Source organism: Danio rerio, chromosome 15 (assembly GCF_049306965.1).
Source record: "Danio rerio strain Tuebingen ecotype United States chromosome 15, GRCz12tu, whole genome shotgun sequence".
Lineage (NCBI taxonomy): Eukaryota > Metazoa > Chordata > Actinopteri > Cypriniformes > Danionidae > Danio > Danio rerio.
In genome coordinates this window covers 9,269,426-9,283,627 of record NC_133190.1, presented here as the reverse complement: position 1 = coordinate 9,283,627, position 14,202 = coordinate 9,269,426, and the positions used below count along the sequence as shown (strand labels likewise).

Genomic DNA, 14,202 nt, shown 5'->3' with positions numbered 1-14,202 from the left:
AAAGTTCATGAAACATGTGGGGCCAAGCAGTGGCGCAGTAGGTAGTGCAGTCGCCTCACAGCAAGAAGATCGCTGAGTCGAGCCTCAGCTCAGTTGGCATTCCTGTGTGGAGTTTGCATGTTCTTCCTTCGTTCGCGTGGGTTTACTCCGGGTGCTCCGGTTTCCCCCACAGTCCAAAGACATGCGGTAAATGTGAATTGGGTAGTCTAAAATGTCCTTAGTGTATGAGTGTGTGTGTGAATGTTTGTGGATGTTTCCCAGAGATGGGTTGCAGCTGGAAGGGCATCCGCTGCGTAAAAACTTGCTGGATAAGTTGGCGGTTCATTCCGCTGTGGCGACCCCGGAATAATAAAGGGACTAAGCCGACAAGAAAATGAATGAATGAATGAAACATGTCTTTCTTTTTGTTGATGGATGGAGCGAGAACATACTGAACTCTTTTCGGAAATGGAACTAGTTTGTGGAAGTAAAGCTTCAGTCGGTAGAAATTCCATTAGAGATCATTAGACTCATTCAGAGAAGCTAACATGTGGCCAAAGACGCAAGTCATTTTGCTTGAGCGTTAATGAATTCCATTAAGATGCGTGCGTGTGAAAGGCCAGAGGCACAGAACCAGTGTTTTCCACAGCGCACACAAAAAAACACCCAGACAGATTCTTCATCCATTTCAAATGAACATTTGCATCCAAATAAATCGCTGTGGAATTAATTAATGCTGATTTCTTGCTTTACAATTTGTGGCAAAGACCCTGTGAAATTGCGCACAGACATGTCTGCGGAGATGAGAAACGAGGTCCGTTTTAATTTGCAATATTATCGTAACGTGCCAGGTTCAAAACAAGTTAAGCTCTATTGACAAAACTTGTTGATTAACACAGAATACAATTTCAGTCCATTTGTATAAGCAAGCGTAAGCTGTGTTTACATTAATGCACAGAACTCTGGAGGGAATTGTGCGTTATTTTTTTAAAACAGTTCCACATATGAAGCATATATACAGCATTTGCACTGTTATCTCCGCTCATATTGCAGCTCATGCTGGCTTTACTCTCAGCGGATTGTGGTGTGGGTGGCATAAAATATGATTAGATTTTTTAAAAACAAATTATGCTTGCTAATTATTCAAATCGGTTCTCTCCTGGGAGAGCGGGCTAAGGAAAACTGACCTATGACAAAATAGTTCAAACACATCGAGGTGGAACATTCAGCACAGAGACCGCAGCGAAACAGACCACCAAGCTGGAAATACAAATCAATGGTTCACAAAAACAAAACAGAACAGGACGTAAACGGCACATACCAAAACAAAACATGTTCTCAAAAGGCCATACCATGCACACACTGATGACATATAATAACATGTTCTTATGCTAGTCGGTTATAGGAAGCTAAACAAAATTAGACTTTGTCTCTGTATGTGTGTGTGTGTGTGTGTGTGTTTAAGAATAGGATAACACTATCATTTATAAAGTAGTATTGGTTTCTTCACATTCAATTTGGCTGGGTATTTAAGATAACAATAAAAAAAAACTAATTAAGAGAAGGAGACGAGAAAAATAAGTGTTTTCTTTTTATTTTTCGCATTTCTGTTTGCTTCCTTTCTGGGTCAATGACGGTTTGCATTTTGTGTTAAAGGAGTATAAATGCAAAAAATGTCAAGATGGTATAAACTTTCTGTGATGATTCGATATTATTACAGAAATAGCTGAAATTGTAGTTTGATAAATGTATGTATTTGCATATAAAAATCAAGGGTAGTTGACAAATGTCAAGTGGTGTGACTGTGGGAAAACTTTTTAAATTCAAAAATAAAAACGCATGATATCTGTCATACTTTCAGAAGGCACAAACTGTTTCAAAAGATACAGTTTTGTACTTGAAGGGTTTATATAATTATGTAAAAGATTCACACTGATACCTTAAAGGTATTAGTACCTAAAAAGTACACAAATATCACCCTAGTGACAGCTTTTGTACATTTATTTTTGAGAGTGCTGGTGCTTCTGAATTAAATTATATGAAAGAAAATAAATAAATAAACAAATAAAATTCACTGCTAGGCTTAAGAAAAATATTCATATTTACAGTTTGGGCTGAATAAAATAGTTTTCATTTTATTCAATTTGATAGTTTTATATGTTTTTTTTCTGAAGGTGTAAGAAATAAATTCAGTACCTGAGATTTGACTTTTAAGGTAGCAACAACTACAAAAAAAATGTAAAGAAACATCTCTTGGTTGAATGAAATGGTTCTGTGCAGTTTCATTACTTAAAAGATAGTGTTTGTCTGTTGTAGGTGTAAAAACACTTGAAAAAAACTTGATATTTGATAGTGAAAATGGCATAAAAGCTCACTGTTTATTTGAAAAGCACCTGACATCAGATTTAAAATTTGGGAAAATTCTAAAAGATTATACAGTATTAATTCATCACATAGATACTAATAAATATATTATTTTGTTATTTAAAATATATAGTTTTACTTTAAGAAAAATAATTTAAGGAAACCTCAATGATACCACTTGACATCATTGATATTAAATGGTTATACCATTTGACATTTGTTATTAAAGTGGCATTAAATAAATAATTTTTAGGAACAAGCATATTAGAAAATGTCAATAATATTTAAGAATTCCAAGGTTATACCATTTTACATTTAACCATAAAACTGCATTACAATAATGAGAACAACATGCATTTTAAACTACATAATTTAAGATAAAAAATGTCAATATTTTTAAGAATTCCATGGTTAAACCACTTGACATTCGACCTTAAAATTATATTATTATTTTTTACGAACAAGCATTTTAAACTTCATAACTTCAGCAAAAAATTATTTGAACTTCAAATGCCATTAAAAACATTTAAGAACATAAATTATAAACTACATTATTTCATCAAAAATGTCAATAATATTAAGAAATTCTATGGTTATACCACTTGACATTCGACCTTAAAAATGGCATAAAAAATATTTAAGAACATGCATTTTAAATTGCATCATTGCAGCACAAATGTCAGTAATTTTTAAGTATAATATTTAAGAATTGCTGAAAAATTAATTATTGATATTTGACCTCAAAATGGCATTTAGAAAATGAAGAACATGCATTTTAAACTACATAATTTCAGCAAAAAAGGTCAATAATTTAAAAAATTTGTGGTTATACCACTTGACATTCAGCATTAAAATGGCAATAAAATATACATTTTTAGGAACATGCAATTCAAACTTCATAACTTCAGCAAAAATATCAATAACATTTAAGAATTCCATGGTTACACCGCTTGACATTTAACCTTAAAAAATCCATTAAAAATGCATTTCAAACTGCACTATTTCAACAAAACATGTCAATAATAATTAAGAATTTAATGGTTATACCTCTTGACATTTCACCCCTAAAATGGCATTATTATATTTTTTTTGGGGGGAAAATGCATTTGAAACTACATAATTTCAGCAAAAATGTCAATAATTTTTAAGAATGCCATGGTTAAACCACTTGACATTCGGCTTTAAAATGGCATTAATATATATATATATATATATATATATATATATATATATATATATATATATATATATATATATATATATATATATATATATATTATTATTTTTTTTATTTTACACAATTTCAGAAAAAAAGAGAATTCCATGGTTATACCACTTGACATTTAAACTTAAAATGTCTTTATAAAATTAAGAATATACATTTAAACTGCATTATTTTAGCAAAAATGTCAATGATATTTAACAATTCTGTGGTTATACCACTAGACATTTGAACTTAAAATAGCATTATTTTATTTTAAGAACAAGAATTTTAAACTACATTATTTCAGCAAAAAATGTTAACAGTATTAAGAAAATCCATGTTTAAACCACTTTACATTTGAACTTAAAATGCCATTAAAACATTTTTAAGAACATGCATTTTAAACTACATAATTTCAGCAAAAAAAAAGTATAACATTTAAGAATTCCATGGTTATACTACTTGACATATGCTATTAATAATGTACAAGTACATGCATTTTAAACTACTATATTTCAAATATTATTTTCTTTTTGTATTTCATTCAGTGCAGAGCTCTCCTCTGCCATTGACCCTTCTACAAAATAACCTATAAGTTTTAACTCTCCAGGCTCTTCCTAACAGAAAACACGATTCATTTCCATTCCCTCCCGACAGTAAGTAGGCCAAAGGTTTAAGCATCCCTCGTGTGAATGACGGCACCATGGAGCACCATGACATTTGACAAAGATCAGCAGTGCTCCCATGCAAGGCAAATGGCTCCCAGCTCATGCTATGGAGGAGGTTAATTGGCGAAACCCGAGCCACCAGTCCACAAGCCACATTACAGCACCCTGTCCCGCAATGATGATACCAGCACTCCAGCAAAAAACATATTTACCTGTAGTTGTACCTGGGAAATCTTTAGCTGTCGGCCATGGACGCAGACAGAAAGGGGCAGTAAGGGAAGACAAGGGTGAGGACATAAAACAAGGGAGAGAAGGGGAAAAAAAGGCCACAAAACTAAAAATCACACACACAACAAAAATGTTAGGTTATTTTAACTCCATTTTGGGTCAAATACGGACATACCCAATTGTTAGGCTGTCCATATTTGACCCAAAATTGGTTTAAATCAACCCAGCATTTTTCAAAGTGCAGTAATGAAGACATTAATCGACCGCATTAACCTGCAGTCAGGATGATCGAACGTTGGGACGACATGATGGATTCAAGTACATGCTAACACATCCTGAAAAACACAGCCATTTGGACATATTCGTAAGTATACATTGATGCTAATCTCCGATGTCTGCTGCGTTGCTCTGTAATGATGCTACTTATCATGCAAATCGCTCCGTATTTCAAACCAATGGAGCCAGTTAATGCCAGTTTAGTCATTTGAGTTACTAGCCTCTTTATCATACGCAGATTGAGAGGATAAAAAATCAGGGCAATGGGTCTCATTCGGTAATTGCTTGAGTGAAATCTGCATACCAATGTCTTCATGAATAAATCGTGAGTTATCAATAACGTTCATGTCAAAGATTTTGAGTAAATTTTCAATAGAATGTAGATGTGTGTGCTAAAAATTACCCTACTTTGCAGCCCTATAGTTTGATTACATTTTTTTTTATTTGAAAAAATAAAAAATAATAAAAAATTCAAACAGAAATATAATACATAAAAAAATATTTAACAATAAATACATTTCAATATGGTCGAAAACGGAATGGGATGAAGCATTAGTATTTTCCCACCCCATTATCATACACATCATTCATCATTAATTGAAATTCTATCATACCTTTCTCATTTTTTTCTTTTTTCTTTTTCAATCAATTATTTATATTCCTTTAATAATAATAATAATAATAATAATAATAATAATATATATATATATATATATATATATATATATATATATATATATATATATATATATATATATATACATACAACTTTTTAAATTGATTAATATCCTGACATTGTTTGAGAATCTGTTCCATAATTTCACAACAAACAGACATATACAAACTTTTTAAAGTTGTCCTTGTTTTCAACCTCCTAAGATTTTGTTCTTCCCTCAGATTATATTCCCCCCCCCCCCTTCTTACTTCAAAAGACTTTTGTATTCATTTTGTATCTGTTTTCGATCCATCTTGCAGTGTAAACACCACAGCAATAGAGCGCCACCCCGTATAGTCATGCAGTGTGAAAACATCTGTGACGTGACTTATTAGAAAATTGTGCAGTCTGAACTCGCCATACGACAGCATATGCAGAACGTCAAAACACGTGACTACTTTAAGTTTTTAGTAACTATAACTTTGACTTTTTATTCAGTTTGTGCTCTCATGGCACATCATCTTGCTTTTTACTACAAAGACACTGTTTTCACGCATTATTAGCATAGTAAACACTGTAAAAAAAGGGCTCTGGAAGAAACGGTGACATAAATAAATAACCATCTATAATTCAACACGATTGTGTCATTGAACTAAATGTGCTCTATAAGATGTTGTTCTGAGGACTCTTTCGTTTCAAAATAAATCATGATCTACAGCAGTGAATGCGTGTGTGTCTTGTTATTACGATGATAAGTATATCTAAGGAGCATGTTCTGTTTTTACACAAATTTAGCAAATACATTCCTTATAAGCTTCCCATTGAAAAAACAACTAGCTACAATGGCTGCTTGAGGGTTGTAGCTTTAGGTTGATGTCTGGTTCCCCTTAGGATGGGGAACTTCAATGCTATAGTGGATACCTTGAATCAGATGCGATGGGTAATGTTATCTATCGGCAGGACCGTAAGCCTGTTATGCCCACCGAGCCATCCACATCTGCTGCTCCTTGCTGAGGGTGCTCGCCTACGAGAGCTGCCTCGCCCCCAGCTGCACATCCGGCAAAGCAAGCACATCGAGCACCTCGGAAGCAGGTAGCCCCACTTGCCCAGGGCGCCGTTAAGTCCGGTAAATGGACCGCGAACCGTCCCTGAGACAGGCCATCTGGAGAAAAGGGAATTAGCTCTTTTCCCGCTGGAAGGCCGGGCCCCATTTCCAACGGCACTTTTCAGTGCCACGAAAAATCAGTAAAAGAGTACTTTTCCATTTCCCCAGATGTGACAGACCAAACTCTGACAGTCTAGGATGCTATGTCTTCCATCTCGCAGGTTCTGTGGATTTCGCCAGTGGCTCACACGCTTTGAAAGGACAATCTCCTTTTTTTCCACCTCTCGAGTCTCCCCTCCGGAGCTTGAGTGCGAGGTGAGAGTGAATCTCTTGCCTTCAACACTTCTACGGGACCCCATCGCTTCCCCGATCAGCACACCCAGTCCATGCTGCCCCACTGCTGGCACATCAGCGTTTGTAGCAATGAGTCCAATAGCGAGAGCTCGGCTTGACTGGTTAGCGTGGGCCAGTTCTTTGGGGTGGCTCATATGCACAATCAGACTCGGATATGCGATTCAGTTCGCGAAATGGCAAATCTCAGGTATGTATTTTACCAGAGTCAGCCCCCTGTCTGCCCCTGTCCTGCCAGAGGAGATTGGTGTCCTTCTGGTGAAGGATCCAATTGAGTTGGTCCCTTCAGCCGAGATGGAGAGCGGGTTTTACTTTACTTCATTGTGCGGTTTGCATTCGAAAGTCGAGCTTGGCAATACAAAATCCTCCCCTTCGAGCTCTCTCTGTCTTCAAGAAGCTTGTGGAGGGTGCCTTAGCGCCCTTTCCGCATACTTAATTATCTTGATGACTGGCTGATTTTAGCCCACTCTCGGGAGCAATCGATTATGCACAGAGACAAGGTGCTCTGGCACTTTCACCTGTTGGGGCTTCAGGTCAAACAAGAAAAGAGCAAACTCGCCCCCGTGCACAGGATCTCTTTTCTCGGGCTGGAGCTGGACTTGGTCACAATGACCGATCAATGACGATCAAGTCCCCAGACGTGCATGGCACGCGGGCACACACTGAGTCACTGTTACTGCGCTGACTCGCCACTCCCTTAGCCTATGAAACGACCCCTCGTTCCTACAGGCCAGAGTGCCTCTAGGACAGGCGTCCAGTCATGTTGTTGTTTCAACAGATGATTCCAGCACGGGCTGGAGGGCTGCGTGTTGCAGGTGTTGCGGACCTGTGGAAAGGAACCCAATTGCATTGGCATATCAATCGCCTAGAGCTGTTGGCAGTGTTCCTCGCTCTCCGTTTTTTTTCCAGTGCTGGACCAGCAGCACGTGCTGGTCAGAACGGACAGCACGGTGTCAGCGGCATATATCAACAGCATGGGGTGTATCCGCTCTCGATGCATGTTTGAGCTTGCCCGTCGTCTGCTCTTCTGGAGTTATACACGCCTGAAATCGCTGCACGACATTCACATTCCAGGCAAGCTCAACTGTGCAGCCGATGCGCTCTCACGGCAGCCTTTACGATCCGGAGAATGGAGACTCCACCCCGAGTCTGTTCAGATGATATGAGCGCGATTCAGGGAAGCCCAGATCGATCTGTTTGCTTTCCCCGAGAATGCCAGTTGTTCTTTTCCCTGACCGAGGGCTCTCTCAGCATGGATGCACTGGCCCACATGTCTATCTAGTTGCACCTCTCAGGGACAGGGCACCATCTGGCACCCTCGCCCTGATCTTTGGAACCTCCATGTGTCATCCTTTGTGCATTTATCTGGATGGCACCCAGAGTTTTAGATAATCTGAGCAGCTCTGTCTGTTTGGTGGTAGGCAGCAGGGAAGTGCCGTATCTAAACAGAAGTTGGCCCACTAAATAGTGGGAGCCAGGGCGAGCCGTGTCCCCCAGCAGTTCGCGCGGAGATATGTGCGCTTATTCAATCCGTCAGGAAAGTTCCCCGCTTAGCTGAGCCCTGCAGAGATTCCTCTGAGGCCCCAGAACTGACTCAGCAGATGAGCCACTTGCTGACCCATTACGTTGTAGGTCTGCTCTCTCTTCAGCCAAAAAAAAAAAAAAATACCTCAGCCTTGTTCTTGCTGTGCTTATATTGTTTAATTGATTGTAACAAGCATCAGCTGCTCAAGCTGAAGCTGCCAACTCATTGGCATTTTATTGGCTTGTTTGTATACTCTTTCAGATGATTGGCTTTCTGAACGAAATCCCCATAAGTGGATTATCCACTATAGCATTTTCTTTCGGGGGATGAGAGTAACTTTAGTAACCAGAGAGTTTGAAAATAATACTCTGTTCTTTTTGATCTAATCTATTTGTAAACACTGACATGTTCAAAAATACCGCCCCATTGCATCCACGTCCTGACGCTGGCCAAGAGGATTTAAATAATCTCAAATCTTTTTATGAATATTCAATTTTGGGAGAAATACGCTGCTTTAAACAAATGATGTTGATCATGTTTATGCTAGAAGAGAGCTCTCTGGTTTATTCTAAAAGATTTTAATTTGCATTCTCAAGATGAACGAAGGTCTGAGTGGATAGGAACGATGTGAGAATTAAATAACATAATTTTCCTTCTTTTTCTGGCTGAAATAACACTTTAAGGTACAGTATGAACTGTCTTGTCCCTATGCACTTGTTTGTCCATGGTCCAAGAACTACATCTACCTTGCCATCTACCGAAACAGTGCAGATGTCTGATTAGCAAAGCCTTTTATCTCTCACCTCCATGACACACACTGACAAGTAGAATTTCATCTGTGGCTAGTCTTTTTTCCCCCATCTTCTTCTTCACTGGAGCAAAAACCTTTTAGTCCAATTTGTGCAATAAGAGGGAAAAAAAGAGTGTCTGATGTAAAAAGGTGGAGGTGATGTGAAGTGGCAGCGAGAGAGATGGAGAAAGACAAGCGATGGGAAGATGGGAAAAGATCAACATTGGCGCTGCAGTTCAAACGGTGTGTGACTGTTGGCGGCTCATTTCTGCTGCGGGCTGAGTGTGTCTCCCTCAGGGTTTCTGATCTGGGTGTAGCTCACGAAGGCTGTCAAGAATATGTCAGGGCCATGTTTCACATCAAAATCAAACGAAAAACCCAATTACATTTTCGCTTGAAGAACATTAGGTATTTCGTTCTGTTGTTGGTTAGATATTAATGTCACTAAAAGCTACACTGTAAAAAAAATGTAATTGACAGTTTCTGTTGTTTTCTGTTTATTTACAGTTGTGAATTGCATTGTGAGAGCTTGTCCTCTGCTCTGTCGACTTTTGATGTTGAAAATGCAACTCTACACTTTAACAAAGTGACTTTTACTGATATTTTAGTAGTTTAAAATAATAATAAATAATATATAGAGAAGTCTGTAAAATAACAGAAAAAGTACTGTAAGTTTATTACAAGGTTTTTGTAGTGTAATATAAAACACAAACCCAGACAACATATAACTTTATACAACAGTTCTGCCTGGCTCGCGAATTTAATTGGCTGATATTTTGCAAGCACTCATACAGCCTCCTCACCCTTGTGGTGTATTTCTCCGCCTACATAGAGAGACAAGCAGAAAAGGAAATGTCTCGATACAGTTTGGCAAATATTGCTGCTGTTGGACAACATAATGTACTTTTGAGAATGTACTTGTTTAGATTGCACTGCAATTTATTTATGAGGATCAGCACATCTGCAGCCATCAGCATCCAAAGCAAAAAACTTGACGATTAACCACCACAAGATGGTACCACAGAGTTGGCACCACAGAGACAGCATAAAAACTCATCAAATTATTATAAATCAGGTAAGTGACATTCTAAGTTGATCTCTCTGTTTTGTTTGTTGTAGTGCTGTATTTATACTTATAATCTAATTATATCTAATTATATACTTATAATATAAACTAAGCATATAAAGTATGGCTGTAATTTACAAGCAAAGATTCTGACAGAGGAACGTGCAGCAGACGCTTTACAAAAGGGGGGAAAACACGTCAAACTTATGAAATTTGAGGGCTCATGGACGCAGGTTAAAGGCAGAGAATAGGGCTGTGGCTGTCTTTGACAGCTTGTGACTTCATCTGCCACTTTCACTACAGTACATTTACATGGACACCAATACTACGCTTTTATGATTAAGATAATACTGATTAAGAGTCTACCATGTAAACAGCGATTTTTGATTAGCTTAAAGGATCACGCGAATCCCAAAATGAGGACGTTTTTCTGTCCGTTCGCCATGCGGTCTCAAATACCATTAAAACATCCTGAATGAAAATCTGCTGAATGAGAGTAAACGGGTGAACAGCAGTTAGTCTAAAGATTAAAAATGAAACTGCATGAAACTCTGGAAGAAACAGAGAAAAGCTTGGTGATGCGACATTAATTGTTTTATACTAAAATTTTTCGTTTAAAGCCGCGGTTTTATCCACTTTTTTGCAAGGTAAACACACGCAGGACCAGAGCAAGCTGAACTGGCGCTCTAGGCAAACGGAAATCATGCCGCCCTCGAAAGTGACCATTTAGTGAATGAAAGTTAGAACCGGGACGTTCGCTCACTATTCTGCTGCCCAAGGCGGCCATCTAGGTCATCTCTATGCACACGCTATCCCTGAACACACGTCGGCCACAACAGGAAATTAAAATAAAACTGCAACTGCGTTATTTGCAATATTTTTTTAATGTGTTAAATATTTAAAAGTAATCATGTGCGTTAACGCGCTAATTTTGACAACCAATATATATATATGAATTTTTTTTCTTTTTTAAATATTTCCAGAATGATATTTAACAGATCAAGAAAATTTTCAAAGTATGTCTGATAATATGTGTGTATATATATATATATATATATATATATATATATATATATATATATATATATATATATATATATATTTTTTTTTTTTTTTTTTTTTCCTAGGGAAATTCCTATTTGTTTTATTAAGGCTAGAATAAACAAAGTTGAAAAATAAATATATATAATAATAAAAAAATAAGAACAAAATTTTTTGCCCCTTTAAGCAATTTTTTTCTCGATAGTGTAGAGAACAAACTATCATTATACAAACACTTGCCTAATTACCCTGACCTGCCTAGTTAACCTAATTAACCTAGTAAAGCCTTTAAATGTTACTTTAAGCTGTATAGAATTGTCTTGAAAAATATCTAGTAAAATATTATTTTGTGCCATCAGGGCAAATATTATATATATATATATATATATATATATATGTGTGTGTGTGTGTGTGTGTGTATGTATGTTTGTTTAAATATAAATTAATTCTTTACTTTCTGAATGGTATTTTTATATGTTTACTTCTTTCTGCACCTCAGGCATGTACTGTAGTAGGAAAAATATGCAGATAATATTTATGTTTATTTATGCAGATAACATTATGTTCTTGTTTGATCTTGTCGTCTCTGTTTTCTTCACATCTTGAACTCCTCTGATCATCCACATGCATAAATGTATGTATTTAAAAAAAATTTGCATTTCAATTTATTCCTATAGGTTGTCTTAATTTGGGACACAGTGTGTGGAGGGTGATCTCACATTTAACGTTACTGAATAATACTGGTACACTTAAACCATGGGATTTATATCCAGTATTTGTCTGCTTAGTTGAAAACACTTCTGGATATAAAGTTTTTTTTTTTTTTATATATGGACCGCATCAAGCTACATATTATTTTGCGTTAAATGAATGAACCGACTTATGGGCTGCATAAAAACGTGCTGGATAAGTTGGCAGTTCATTCTGCTGTGGCGACCCCGGATTAATAAAGGGACTAAGCTGAAAAGAAAATGAATGAATGAATGAACCGACAACCTAAATTGGGATACTTTCAACATCATGTTTAATAGAGTGTAGAATCTCTAATTTTTCTGACCTAGTTCATTTGATGTCTTTAATGGCTGCAATATGCTGTGTTTTTTGCCAACTGGCAAACCAGGTTGTTAAAATATCATTGGCTAAAATGGCATTGGGTGGGATCACACAGACTACTAAAACTTGAAATGCATTTGAAGCACATTTGCAAGTAAAACAGAGAACAAGAGTTGAGTTACAGAAGTAAAAATCTATTAATTTTAACCATTAATAAGTATATTTTTAAGTAAGACCAGACTATTGCAAGCTCTAAATTGATACTCATGAATTAAACTTAAATGTATCAACTGAATAGGTCAGTTGTTCTTGATTCTGTGCAGGGATGTCAACCAGTCAGAGAAGCAGATCAAGCAAAGAGACATATTTTGCAATACATTTGAAGCAAATTGTTTCTGTAGAGGGGGAGCATCGTGGCTTAGTGGTAAGCACTGTCACCTCATAGCAAGAAGATCACTGATTCGAGTCTCGGCTGGGCCATTTAACATTTCTGTGTGGAGTTTGCGTGTTCTTTCAATGTTCGAGTGGGTTTCCTCTGGGTGCTCTGGTTTTCCCCATAGTCCAAAGACATGCGTTATGGATGAGTTGGATGAATTAAATGAGCCATAATGTATGAGTACATGTGTGAATGAGTGTGTATGGGTGTTTCCTAGTAGTGGGTTGCGGCTGGAAGGGCATCTACTGCGTAAAAAAAAATGCCAGAATAGTTGTTGGTTCATTCCGCTGACAACCCCTAATAAATAAAGGAATAAGCTAAAGGAAAACAATAAATGAATGTATGTTTCTGTCGAGGGGTGGCACCTTGGCTTAGTGGTTAGCACTGTCCCTTCACAACAAGAAGGTCGCTGGTTTAAGTCCTGGCTGGGTCAGGTGGCATTTCTGTATGGAGTCAGCATGTTCTCTCCTTGTTCGCATTGGTTTCCTCCGGGGTGCTTAAGTTTCCCCCACAGTCCAAAGACGTGACTGTGATATGGGTAAATTGAATAAACTAAAAATAATGGCTGTAGTGAATGAGTGTGAGTATAAAACAGTGTGTATGGGTGTTTTTCAGGACTGGGTTGTGGCTGGAAGGACATCCGCTGCGTAAAACATATGCCAGAATAGTTGGTGGTTCATTCTGCTGTGGTGACCACTGAAATAGAGACTAAGCTGAAGGAAAATGAATGAATGTTTCTGTAGATACAATCAGCAAAATGGAATAGTTTTATATATATTTTTGCAGTGATTTAAAATATGTTTACTCGCATTTGCCTATTCTTTTTTGTTTCAAATCAAGTTTGCATTGTTGTGATTCTCCTTATAGCTGTGACAAAGACTTCTTAAAAATCTAAATGGGGAAAAAAAAATAGGGGAAAAAAATGAATGGGAAAAATATTTCTGGAACCATTGTTGATGAAAAAGTGAGTGGTTATGAATGCATTTTACCACAGTTTTTTTGTTTGTTTTTGTGAAAAACAAACAAAAAAATATTATAGTATTTTTATGCTTTAATAAAGTAAAAATAAAAATTAAAAACAGCTCAGGCTCATTGGAAACAAATGCCTTAGCTACATTTTTTGAGAATGTAAAATACTTTGCTTCGAGTACGATTCATTACATGTTTCGTTACATGCACTTGCTACATTTTTGCAATTCTGAAATATGTTACTTAGGGTATGTTTTTTGTATGTTTCAGATACACTTATTTCGCACAGCTCCAGGTTAAGGCGTCAGCAAACTACTTACCTACAACCTTCCTTAAACCCAACCAATAGTATTATCCACACAAATAATTTTTTCTATTAATTTGCAAACTACTTCTTTGAAAGGAGCTGAAACAACACAAATCTGGAGATTTTTTGTTTCGACTTAATTTTTTTTATGTTCAATCCATTCAAATGTGTTACGTTAATTTAAA

At 36.7% G+C, this 14,202-nt stretch overlaps 1 protein-coding gene across 10 annotated transcripts in view; it reads right to left on the bottom strand.

The window, feature by feature from the left end:
- cadm2b (cell adhesion molecule 2b) overlaps window positions 1-14,202 on the bottom strand; it is a 462,204-nt gene that overhangs the window by 21,392 nt on the left and 426,610 nt on the right. For 4 of the 10 annotated variants that reach the window (XM_005157473.6, XM_005157476.6, XM_005157474.6 and 1 more), the window contains exon 9: window positions 4,428-4,454. In XM_005157473.6, the coding sequence (XP_005157530.1) occupies window positions 4,428-4,454 (27 nt within the window). 10 annotated transcript variants of the gene reach the window in all.